The 13,290-nt window shown below is 39.2% G+C and overlaps 1 protein-coding gene across 1 annotated transcript; it reads right to left on the reverse strand.

The window, feature by feature from the left end:
* Nucleotides 1-12,396, reverse strand: cbwd (COBW domain containing). Its single transcript, XM_010768287.1, has 13 exons — nt 12,300-12,396; nt 11,308-11,399; nt 9,359-9,418; nt 8,367-8,404; nt 6,934-6,980; nt 6,308-6,394; nt 6,055-6,099; nt 5,361-5,417; nt 3,420-3,471; nt 1,631-1,699; nt 1,472-1,537; nt 1,206-1,332; nt 1-530 (listed from the first exon to the last, which is right to left on the reverse strand). Exons 2-13 carry the CDS (start codon nt 11,366-11,368, stop codon nt 457-459), a joined length of 783 nt encoding a protein of 260 aa, XP_010766589.1. The 5' UTR covers nt 11,369-11,399; nt 12,300-12,396; the 3' UTR covers nt 1-456.
* Nucleotides 12,397-13,290: the final 894 nt, after the last annotated feature.

The following is a 13,290-nucleotide window of genomic DNA, read 5'->3' on the forward strand; positions in this document are numbered from 1 at the left end:
TTCAGAAAAAACAACTTTATTTTGATATATAATAATTTAAGAATACAAGATGTTAGAGGCCAGAATTGTAAGCAGACCTATTTGTTTACAAGGTACAGTGTTGTATAACCCATGATAGAGTGTGTACATCACTTTTCAACTTCATAAACTATTTGGTCACCCAAATGAACCTTTGTTGCATCTTTTTGTGGTCAAGTGTACGTTGCGAGGGTGCCACAAAGCACTACACACATACACACTGTTTATGTCGCTTTAAAGCAGGCAGTGGCGGATTACCCCAATGTGAAACGGTTTTCATCACTGCTGTTACATTAACCGTCCTCTGACGTGCCTCGGGTTCTTGTAGGAAAGGAGTGAAAGTCTCAAACACAGCCCAAGAATTATGGATGGTCAAAGCCACGACATTTGATTCAGAATCATCAGTTTTCGAAGCAAAGAGGAGAAAAGAGTTTGTAGCTAATTTGCGTTTGCTCCTTCCAACACTTTAGAAATGAACTGTTCCTGCAGAATGTTCTTGTCCAGGTTCCGACCTGCAGGACACAAACATCAGGATTGATATAGCACGGCTACACATAAACAGGCACACTTAGGTATTATAGTAATAGACTCAAGTGGGCATGAGGACTTCCCAAGGCAGTACAACACAAAAGACAAAATGGATAAGGCTTTATTTTATGGGTTTGTAATTTCCTTAACATTTCAAATACATTTTCTATATAAAAGAACAAGTCGAGTTGAATTGTTGATTTCCAGAGATTCTACTAAATTAAAGGTCAATAGATACCCAGGGACATGTTTTACTGGAAACATAACCCCTTCATTTTTGTAATTGTTGTATATGTTTACAGGTTAAGCTAACCTACGTTGAACAAAGTACAAGGCTCAAATTAACACTGTCTTTATTTTTCTAAAATCATTTATACCAGATAATTTACTGGGATGTTTTAAGTAATTGTGGAACAATAAAATGAAACTATCATGCTTGCCAATAACTTACTGAAATATATCCTAGAATCAAGAAACAAGTTAACTGAGAATGTCTAAATAAAAGTGGTGTGTAAGAAATGTGTAACGGTGCACACGTGAAAGAAGTGTGTGTGTGTGTGTGTGTGTGTGTGTGTGTGTGTGTGTGTGTGTGTGTGTGTGTGTGTGTGTGTGTGTGTGTGTGTGTGTGTGTGTGTGTGTGTGTGTGTGTGTGTCTTCACCTATAAAGACCAGTCTGTTGATCCGCAGGTTCTCCTCCCAGAGCTGGGGAGTCTCATTCAGGTCATACAGCTCGTGGACCCCCTGCAGCATCACTTGGTGGGCTTTACCTGCAAATGATACTATACCCTGAAACACACAAGTCACAAGTCACGAGTTACACATTAACAGAAACTAAATGAAGCGGTTGGAACTGATTAACACAGATAATAAAGGGGCAGTTATTGATCACTGCTGCACCGGGGGAGACTATTGTGCCTTACTGTACCTTCAACCGAATGACAGTCATGGGTTGCCCTTCTTTGTTTTTAAACATCTTTTCCCAAAGGAGTTCCTGAAACGGTGAAAATGGGTGTTTACTTTACAGAGGGCTGCATTGTGAGAGAGCTAATTAGTAATGGCAACAGAAATACCAACTGGAGGGTACCTGGATGAAAATGTTTAAGGCGTCCTCACAGAGATCTCCAGCCACTTCAAACGTCACAGTTAAAATACTCTGAGGATGACATTAAATAAAACATGAAAGTGTAATCCAATATATACAACTAATTGTATTGACACATTTGAACATTTTATGGTTTTGAAGATATTTTTCTTTCTTTCTGAAATTTAATTTCTATATTTTAATTTCAAAGAGATACAGATAAATTACCCTTTTTGTGAAATTAAATTAGAAGGAAATTCAGATAGGCAGGCTATGATGCAGCAGGGACTTATTTATCTCTAATTCAAAATAGCAGACTTAAAGCAAATACGTATTATCAGTCCAATAACAATAAATAGATTTAAAGAAAAATAGGTACTCATTAGGCACAATGGACAATTCAAAGTGTATATTTGTCATGTATTAATATACATATTCTTTCCTTGATTCATTATCATGAATGCAGATTTAAATGTTAAGGTGGACATAATTTCGACAACTTTGTATATAACTGTTTTATGTAGGACAATATCTCCCACTTAAATGTAGGAGAGTAGGAGTGTATAAATAAAAATAAAATGGAAAAGCCCAAGTAAAGTAGCACAAATTCACCTAAGATAAATACTTGGACAGCTATACACACTGCTTTTACGTGTTGAGATTCTTTTTTGCAATCTGTAATTCAGAGTTAAAGTTCACTGATGGTATTTATTTAAAATACTTTAACATCCATTTGCAGTTTACCGAAACCTACAAAGTCATTATGACCGTTAAACAAAAGAAGTGTCTTTACGCCCCGGCTGATGACTTTGTCAATGATAGTGTCAAAAACCACAACTCCACTCGGCACATGAAACCACTCTTTATCTGCCACACACACACACACACACACACACACACACACACACACACACACACACACACACCATTAAAAGGGGCACTTTGTAGATATTTGGGGTTTTTGTGTTGAAGTGATAAGGTTACACACTTCCTTGTCATTTGGTATAACAACAGAAAAACAGCATTCTCATTTACATGAAAAGAGCAACACGGGGAAGAGGAAGGGGGAGAAAGGGGGAGGGTCTGAGGGACGGTTGAGCCTCATGCGGGAAAGGGAACTTGGAGAAAACAGACAACAATGCCGTTATTTACCCACACAAACAACCCTCATCTCTCCTCATCCTGTGATAAAAGGTCATGGGGATAAAGCACAAGATGAGGCCTAATTGCTGCGAGCACTCATTCGGTCTTAAGCCAGATGAAACATCAAGATAAATGGCATGATCCTGGAATAATCCTGGAATAAGTATGTTTCATTGTTTACATCTTCAATGAAAAGAACAATATATAAAATGATACACAAGAGGTTTCCAATTTAGATCTAAATTCTAATTAAAATCTTAAGCAAGGTACTGAATTTTATGACATCTGGATTTAGATCAAACAAGTGTCGAGTCATAACATGCAGCCAGTCTAGCCAACACAATCTGCCCAGTCTACTGAAAGTCTATGTTGCTGTGTAGGACCGAGACTGGGTCTATTTGCAGTGGGACAAGAAAACATCAAAAGCCTCAAGTGGATCTCAACACAAAAACCAAAGCAGGGAGGGAGTTTTCACTACAGTGTCACAGCCTGGGGGAATGCAAGGCACAATGTTAGCCTCAGGAGAATGCATACCCTTTATCCTGTAGGAAATGATGTGTTGAAATAAATTAACAACCAAAACAAGGAGAAATATAAGACATGCATAGAGGTAGGTTTCGGCAGACAATGAATAAAATGAAAACAATACCTTGTCAAGATGTGGTCTTGAATCTTTCACAAGTTGGAGCCTCTCAGCCAGACTTTAAGAGAGAAATGATCAAATAAATGATTTATTTTGTCCAATATGAGAAACTATTTCAAGCTGAAAGGACAGATCACTACATTGAATTTATTACCTTAACTACATTTGCCCATATCATATCTTATCACAACTGTTAGCTCTAACACCAGGCTAATCTTTGCACATTAGACGACGTGGGACATTTCAGAGCTACATTTTGGGATATTTCCATTTTTTTATAATTTTCTGAGCTGAATTAACATTATTTGTTAAAAAATGGGTTGACATAATAATTAAGTACATTTAACATTATCATCATTCTTCAATATCCCTGCATATCTCTTTACTCTCTATTATGGCCGCTGACACTTAGGGGTATTTTTAAATGTTTAGTTATTGTCCGAGCATTTATTCCATCATATCTGCTCCATAAATAACAATCTAAAATAATTATTTTAAAAGCGGCATAAACGGATTACATGACTTATTTGTTGTTTTCTATCTGATGTTCATTGCTGTCTATCATGAAAAAAAGATCATTAATGTCAAAGAGACTTAACTGGTTAAATTGAGGGATCATGTAACAATGTTCTTTTTCTTCTCCGGCTTGTCTATACAGTTTTGTCTTTGAGTTTTGTCTCACAGAATGAAATCCCTACTGGGAGCTGTATCAGTGCTTAATGACACAACACTGAATGGACTTGTGAAAACTTTAGAAATGCCAATTAAATCCTACAAAACACCAACCACCACCCCCAAACAAACTACTGGCCTTTTTCTACCCATCAGACCTCCTCATCCTCCCCCTTCTCCCTGACCTCACAAGGAGGCTAAATGTTGTGTCCAGCAGCTTGAGCCCTGTGTGCTGTTAGTACCACACAGGCGGAGCGGCGGGGGGCCGCTTCAAACAGCCAGCGTGGGATGGAGGGGAGGAGGGGCCTGGACTCTCAAAGGCAGGGGGAAAGGAGCTATCTGTTGGGACAAGGGGACTCCTCGGGAGCCAGTGGACACACACAGCTCTAATCCTCTGCAGCTGGGCTCAGAGACACTGACCGAGAGCATGTAAGAGAGCTTTAACACCGCGGCCCGTTTCATTCACATGAAAGGATGAACACTGACGCTATTCATGAGAATGACATTCTGCAGGGAATACAATATGATGACCACCCTGCGGTGTAACAGGGGATTGCTCAATAAAAGAGTGTGTTAATTAGAGGGAAACATGATGAGCAACAGTATCAAAGACTGCTGGGTACACAGTTCAGACAGAAGTGCAACAAAGGCTATCAATGCAGTCCAAATAAGTTCTTGATCCGTTACTGTAAGTTTGAAATAGAACACGTTGGGTACTCTACATATTATCAGCACATTGGTTCGGGTATGTGAACGAGAAGTTTCAGTGTAGAAATGCCAAAAATATATTCAAACAGTATAGCAATTAAATATGTTGTCCCCTAGAGAGCACCTACACATGTAATATATCAGCTGTGACATGTCCTGCTACATAGATATTTGTAACACATTTTCATATTAAAAAAATGTAAATACAATATATAAGTGCCTTTTCTTATTTTGCTTCCTCTTCCTTCTGAAGTTAGTTGATCATATGGTTTTTGCCTTTTTTCAAGAAATATGTCGTAATTAATAAACACTGTCACTATAACATCACTGTCAAGGCATTCCTGTATTTATATAAGCTGTAAAATGTTCCATATAATTAACCAAATGTTAGTGATCCTAAAACTTGTTATGTGACTTATCAGCTGTTATGTTTTTGTCACTCAAAAAAAATCTTTTTATTACTGTTACAGTTTTTAGTCGTACATTTCTTGACCAAACCATTATATATTTTTCTGAATAAAGAAATGTTGTGTACATAAAACTTGAATGGAATAAAAACCAACTCACTGCGCTCCATTCGTGCTGTCGAAGGAGTGCAGATCCAATACTTCAGAAAGATCGACCCTGTGAAAGAAGATCTGGTTATAAGGTTATGTTGGCATAAACTAACATCAAGGCTAACCGGGTGAACTGGCTCAAGCTAAAAGTTGTGGGAATGTTTTTCCGATTAACCCCTCACTGCACGGCGTCTTTCATCTGTTCACCCTGGTCTGAACTCTGTGGGGGGGCACATCAGACCCGAAACACACCCAGACCTTTCATACACACTGCTTGTGTTAGCCAGATGCTACCTGGGACCAATAACACAACATGATGCTAACACATAAGGCCAATACACACACATGTTGGCACGCACATATGCAACCATGTCTACTTGAGACCAAGGGTCAAAGAGCAAAGATTTGTGGGTAACTGAACACCATTGAAGGTATGGTGTTTATTCAGGGTGCAGCAGTTTGTGTACGTGTGTGTGTGTGTGTGTGTGTGTGTGTGTGTGTGTGTGTGTGTGTGTGTGTGTGTGTGTGTGTGTGTGTGTGTGTGTGTGTGTGTCAGGGTTTTCCTAAGCAATGTCACGCCTGACTTTGATATGAAGATCTGAGCAGGAGCAGCACGTGGAGTTCATCTGTTTCACCAAACAAAGCAGGAAATCTGGTACAAAGCCATATCCAAACACAATCTTACTTTGGTCTGAAAAACGTACCTCGACTTCTGGCTCTCTAGAATCTTGACAAGACCATTAACAGACCTGAAGAGAAAGGGAAATAAAGTTCAATCTTTTTATAATTTGCGAAACGGACCAAGTTTATTTTACCCTAAGCCCCTACCACTTTGTTTTAGGCCCTTGTCAAGGAGGCAAAATGTGCCGTTTCCAAATGTTACATAAGGATCTCAAATATAACATCAACAGAATACTCCTAAAAAAAAAGAGAATACAAGAAGTCTGTGAAGCTGACCTGACCGCCTCTCGTATTTGGGCAAGTTCCTCCTCATTCACCAGGTCTGTCTTGTTGATGATGGTGAGGTCAGCCACAGCAATCTGCCTAAAAATAATGCAACACAATATTGTTTCTATTTGGAAAGTGACACAATTTACAGGACAGAAACATCAAGAATCACACCAAATGAAGATACTCTGTGTACGTATTGTCATGGCTGGCAGTGGGGAGCTGAGCACTGTTTAGTTTAGAGGTGAAAACACAAACAAAGACCAAGAATGCAAAGGGTCATGCAACTGGTCTGTCTTCATCAGGGTATTTGTTCAACAACAACAGCACACAGCTGCTGGAAGAGACAAACAGACAGACGTCCAGGGAGACAGACAGGCGGACGGCAAGGCTCTGGTCAACAGCACGTTATGAGAGAGAGTGTGGTGGACACTGAGTATTTGGTAGGAATAGCGAGAAATCACCACTTTCATGTCCATACAGCACATGTAAAGCTTGCACCAGCATAAAGTTCAGTATTCAAAATGTTATATCATGTGAGTTTAATCCTTAAGCAGTGTGATTTCTCTTTGTAAGAAAACAAAGAAACTATCAAACTACCGGTAATTATTCAAACGAAACATGAGCAAACATACCTGGCTGCTTCATTGACAAGTCCATCTGCTTTCTCCTCTGTTAGTTGCTAGAGAAAGCAGAGCAGGTGGCAATAACTCACAAATGCATTCAGAAAATGAAAGGACAACTTCTACATTTTAAACTTTAGGCAAAAAAAAACATTGGGGATTTTTGCCAACAGCCGAAAAAAAGGTGACAAATAAATTGGTAAAAGAATGACTTGTCTTTCATCTTTGTAAACTAAGAGACTTTCTCAACACAAATCCACAGGAGATCGCCTTTTCATTTTCTGCTTGTGTCTTGGCTTACACCAGGGATGCAGGCGGCATTTTCCAAAACAGTTTAATATGTAATAACAGAGAGAGCAGGAGGCGTTAATCTGGATCATGACCCCTGAGTGTCAAACTGACATTTATCTGTCACCACATGCATCCCCACCGCTTTATATCCGAAGGAATGAATGACACAAATGTATTAAAAAAAACATAATAGCATGGCCAGTTCCTGCTTTTTTTTATTTAAAAACCTCTGTACCAAGAGACAAAGGCCTTTCGGAGGGTGGGAAGTTTAGAGCTAACTTGAAGCCCTTCGGACAGATGGAGATTTTATGGGACAGATGAAGGGGGAATGCAGGTGAGTAAATGTGACAGTCCTATTACAATGGTCACATGCATCTCTGATATCAATTACTCTTTCACTATCAGTTATCCTCCCCTTCCTTCTGTCATTCTTCCCTTTATCTTGCCACTCTCCAATGAGAAGACAGAACAGCCCCTATAGGCTAAGAAATGTGTCACCTCCCAGAGTATGACACCTTCAAATTAGAGCCCATTATCTAGGTGTCACTTGTCCTGTTTCTTTTATATACCACGGGGAGGGCAGGATGCGTGTGTGTGTGTGTGTGTGTGTGTGTGTGTGTGTGTGTGTGTGTGTGTGTGTGTGTGTGTGTGTGTGTGTGTGTGTGTGTGTGTGTGAGAGGTGGCTATGCACTAGGGGTTTACAAACTATCTCACTAGAAACTAGTTTTAAAGCTTATATTTTAAGTTAAAATAAGCACAAGGTTTTTAGAAATTGCTCAGCAGCAAATAATACTGGCGATGTAATGCAACAAGAAAAGTCGGGCTGCAACAAATTATTGTTTTCAATACTGAATACAGTGTTGATTAATGGATTAATTAAATAAACTATTACATTCGCAATGTTCCACAGTCCAAGGCTACAGCTTTAAAGTGCTTGGTATGTCTGGCTCACTGTCCAAAGTCCCAATATATTACATTTTGTATGCATTTGAGAAGCTGCTATGAGCAACTGTTGAGCATTTTTGCCTGATAAATGTCTTCACTCATTTACCAACTCTCAAAAATGTTGTTGTTTGATGTTCTTTTGATTTTTTCCCGCACTAAAGAGGACTTTTGCTGATAAATAAGAAGCCTCTTGAACATTTTGCACATACCTTCAGTCCATACTTGGCGTCGATGACTGTGACAATGCCTAGAATGAACAAAGTAGAAATAAAGTGATCAGAGAATCAAATGTAGAGCCACAACTGCACAGCCTTGTCCAATTTGCCTTTTGGGGTTTAGTTTTGTCCTTTTGTCTAAAGCACTTTCTCTGAGTTACTTGAAGTACACTTTTGGTCACAACAGAGCTGACAGCTGAGTATTTGGGTTGAGGAAAGAGACGCCATTCATGCAACACAAAAAAACTGAAATACAAACAAGAAAATATGTCACCTCCTACAAACTAGACAAGGAAATATATCTTTAATGCTTGACTATAGCTGGAGCTGTAACTGTTTTTAAATGAGCAATTTCCTTGAAAGCACCATCCCCGCTGGTTTAGATCTGGAGTATAACATTTGAGTAGTAGACATTTTGAACCTATTTGACATATAAGTGTTAATTATGTATTGTTTTAAATGGCAGCACCTAAATGTACTTCTCTTCTTAAAGGTGGGGTAGGTAATTTTGGTTGAGTGCGCTAGAATTTGAAAATACACAGCCGGAACAAATCTGCCACTTCCTTACAGAGCCCCTCCTCCAACACACACGCACATGACCAATGAGGGCACGAGATAAGTTTGTGCACAGATGGAAAGCTGACAGGCAGGTAGGCCATCCAGTTATTTTAGCCGGGCCGGCTAAAATGATTGGTCGTGCTTTTTACAGTACTACTTCTTCCACAGATGAATTTTTTATGGATTTTTTTGTCAAAGTACTTAAGATATTCATTGCTATCGGGATGTTAAGAGCATTCCATGGAATATAACAAAAAGTGTATCTCGAGCCGGTTCCTCAAACTTACCTACCCCACCTTTAATTGAATCCAGTAAAACCACTAATGTTAGGTGTAATGTTTAAAACACTAGACAAGTAGATTTAAAGTATTCCCACCACCCAATTTACTGCATGGTGGACAAAGACACTGTCATAGTAAATATCTTACCATCCAAATAGATGTCACTGCCAAGCTCTGCATCGACCCAGAACATGGAGGCCACAGCTCCTGCAGGAGGATATGAACTGGCATGTTACATTGAAAATGGCTGAAATGCACACAAACATACAAATTACATTTTTCAAAAATGTCAGGCAGAAAGGGGTTCTTTCCGTAAGTAAATAGAGACTGTCTTCTTCCTTCTTGGCTTTCCCTCTTATAAATGTAATTTACTCTAATGCAAGTTATTTTATATTTTTCCATTTTGGCTTCAAAAAAATAAAGAGAACAGGAAAAAACATTCAGTCCCCTGGGATGCTCCATGGGGTTCACTGTGGTTGAAAAGACAGCAAATTAAATATTACACAATAATATATTTTTTACTACATTTCGCTTGATAATTGAAATAGGAATAATCTTATCATTACGACATAAAGAGAAAAAACTATTTTCAATTAGATCCACATTTAAGTTTTTCTGTTTAAAGTCCGAAACACTGTGTGCACTTCCTGCTGTCTGAGCTCTGTGAAGCAGAAACAACCAATATCAGAAGCTTTCAATTGTTAATCTCCTGCTGGTACATTTGGTTTGTTTCTATTTTCCTATGAATATGGTTTTTATAAGACCCTATGTTACCATGCCAGCCACAGCTTGTTCACATAATGCACTTTTGTCAAACTGCCAACCGAGAATAAGAAAGCGTTGTAAATATTTGATAGATGTGTAATGAAAACACTGTTTTTGAGTGGCATGTTTCACATAACTCATCCACCCTCTTCCTAAAAAGAAAAAGGAGAATCCCTCGGGAGCCTTTATGATTGACAGCACAGCCACAGCCAATGACAGACCTGTCCTCGTCAATAACGAGTCTGTCTCAGCCAATGACACGGCGGAGGAGTGAGGACAGCCCGGCCTAAGCGTGCTCTGTTGGTTCTGTCTGTGAGGCCGAGTGGTGTGTGTCGCTACCTCCTGACACCTGTCACTAAGCAACACACCCCGGTTGTCACAGCGCTATTGATTCCCTGATTCAGAGCTCAGAGCTGAACGGACAGCGAGGGGTTTTCTGGCTGCCCTGAGGAAAATAGGCTCTTTGGATGCTCCTGTCAAAGCTACACAAGCCTGGTCCTCAGAGTTGGAAACATGTTTCACTTCTGGAAGAAATATCCAGGGCTTTATCCTTCATTAAGATAGATACATAGAAAAAGGGATCTATGAGGCATCTTTAAATATGTATGTGTACCAGGAGTGTCAAGTCGTTCTCAGTGGATAAGAGAAAGAAGCAGCACTCTATTGTTTTTTTAAATAAAGAGTGCTGAAACTTGACCTTGTATTGCTTGTAGTAACTAAGAAATTAGAAATATTAAGAACGTTTTAGAAAAAAGTGTTTATGTGTGAAAGTTTGGCGTGAGTAACTTTTACCTTATGTCTTAGGTTTGTCTTTTAATTGAATTCAACTTTATTTTGTGTGTTTTCATTTGCAATCAGTTGATATAACTTTTACAAATATATATTTATATCCTATACAAAATAAATACTCATAATCTTATACACACTTTACTACTTTAATGCCACATTTAGCAGCCCTATATTCTGAATCAGGAATCCATTCTGAATAAAAAGGGGACTCCACAAATCAAAATCCAATTGAATCGTGAGGCACTGAAACACACCCTACTGATAATACCAATCCTCAGGTGGTATAAAGCTTTTTAAAAGTATTTCCTACTCATTGCATTTTTTGCATTAAGCAGATGTAGCTGTCCCCTCATTGCATTTCGCCAACACAAGACACAAGTCTCCTCTTAGTGAACCTTTAAAGTGACTTTTCAACAGGAGGGAAACAAATGTCTAGTTGCTCCGCCAGCCAGAGCTTAAAAGATATACGGCTAATCCAATGATCAAATAGAGATTTGTATGATAAATGCTCGCATTTTAACTTAACTCAGAATGTGTAGTACCTGGATCAGCGAGTCCAGTGGTTTCCAGCAGGATGTAGTCAAACTTTCCTTTCTTCTGCATTAGGTTCTCGATGGCTTTAAGACCATTGTCCCTAAATCATTAGGTAGAAGACCATAATGAATAAAATGGCTTATGTAGGACTCTAGAACAAAATGTCAGCAAAACAGACAAGCAACCAAGTACAAACTGTAATCTAATGAAAAGATTGGTTGAGTTGTAAGAACTGGTCTCTTGATATATTATACCTCAAGAAAATAATCAAAAAACAATATTATAACCATGGGTGCACATCACTTTTTTGCCCTGGTTCTCAAAGGAGTACCTGGAGATGTTGCTTGGTGCGCATCCTTAAAATGAAATAAACCGGACCTTTTGAGGGGTACTTGACTTTACGAAAAGGGGTGGGGGGAGGTGCGCTAGTGAGCACGCTCATGAACTGTTCGCTGTTCACTGTATGCCTCGCAGCAGGGATACTGTGCGGGGTGCATAAAGCAGACCCTTCACGCGATAGCGAGGGGTAGAGCGAGGGATCGCAGATGCCATCGTGCTCGCGGACGGATTAAAAAAATTAAACCTAAATGGCTCGCGAATTATACTTTGGCGGCTGTTAATATACCTGGGCGGCCCAGCCAAGTAAAGTCTATGTGTGGGAAACCCTGCTATCTTACCAGTTCTTACGCAACTCGCAAATATCTCTCTCTCATCTCTCTTTTCTATCTCTCTCTTCTCTCATCTCTCTCTCAATGTTGGTGCGCAAATGCGCTTTTTTTCAAATGATCCGGTGCTCCTAACCTGCGCACCAGTTATGTGCAGCCCTGATTATAACGCACTCATTAGCTTAGCAGTTCATAAATGTATGTTAAAAGGTCAGACATTAGCTTAAGAATTCAAACTGAATGAATATATTTGAAACAAAAGAAGAAACAACAAGTTCAATCTTTAATTTCTGATTTAAAAAAAACTCCAAATAGACTCTAGTCACTGTACATACTTGACAGAGCAGCAGAGGCAGCCGTTTCTCAGTTCCAGCCACTCCTCGTACAGCTCTCCTGCCTGACTCACTGCGAGCGACTTCTCCAGGGCGCTGCCTGCAGGTGGAGGATGAGAAAGGTCAATCAGAATACAATTAGTTGATAACAAATTGGCTAACTACCAGGTATACAATATTGCTATTTATTTTTGCACGAATAGCTATTTCAGAAATGGTAGGTATACATACAGGTTTTTTGACCACTTCAACAACTTCGAGCAAAATAGAAAACTGGCCAAACCAGCCCATTGTTTATTCAACATTAACGCTAAGTTATGATACTCTAAGAAAGAATGCAATTAAAAAATATATGTTGTCGCAAATATGACACCTGTTGCTGTACCAGTTTGTATCAGAACTGTGGATCCTTAGTAATAAAAGTCATCTATGAGCTGTTTGCAGTTTAGGCAAAGTTGCTACTATGCTGCCCTCTTGTGGTAAACTGAGGGAATAACAACAAAAGCATCATGTGTATTACACATATTTGTTCACAACATCTTTGTAGGAGCCATTTTATGAGTGTTGTTGGTGTCTCAGTTTACCTTATTTATATTTATAGTGCAATACTATTTTGAACACTTGGTGGCGGGGTTTAGCTGCACCGGGTGTATAAAGAGGGGTCACAGGTGACAGGAAAGGACGAGGACACAGGAGGAAGTGCACACCGATTCCACCAGCCCGGCAGATGCTCACACCACAACTATTGACACAGTGTAATTAAACCTTGGTATGTAAAGCTAAATAAACATAATTATAAACTGCAGAAAAAGACTGGAAATCATCTGTTTGTGTCTACGTCTGGATCACTCTAAACCCTCCTGTGAAGTAATGGCAAAGAATATAGGACATTGGAACAGTTAAAATTGCCATTGAGTGGAATCGGTGTTAAGACCTAACAAAAATAATTTCTACTAATTATGATTTATTTAAAAAGGGCATTGTTAGCTCACCC

This window comes from Notothenia coriiceps, unplaced genomic scaffold, assembly GCF_000735185.1.
Source record: "Notothenia coriiceps isolate Sejong01 unplaced genomic scaffold, NC01 NC01_scaffold00000339, whole genome shotgun sequence".
Taxonomy (NCBI): Eukaryota; Metazoa; Chordata; class Actinopteri; order Perciformes; family Nototheniidae; genus Notothenia; species Notothenia coriiceps.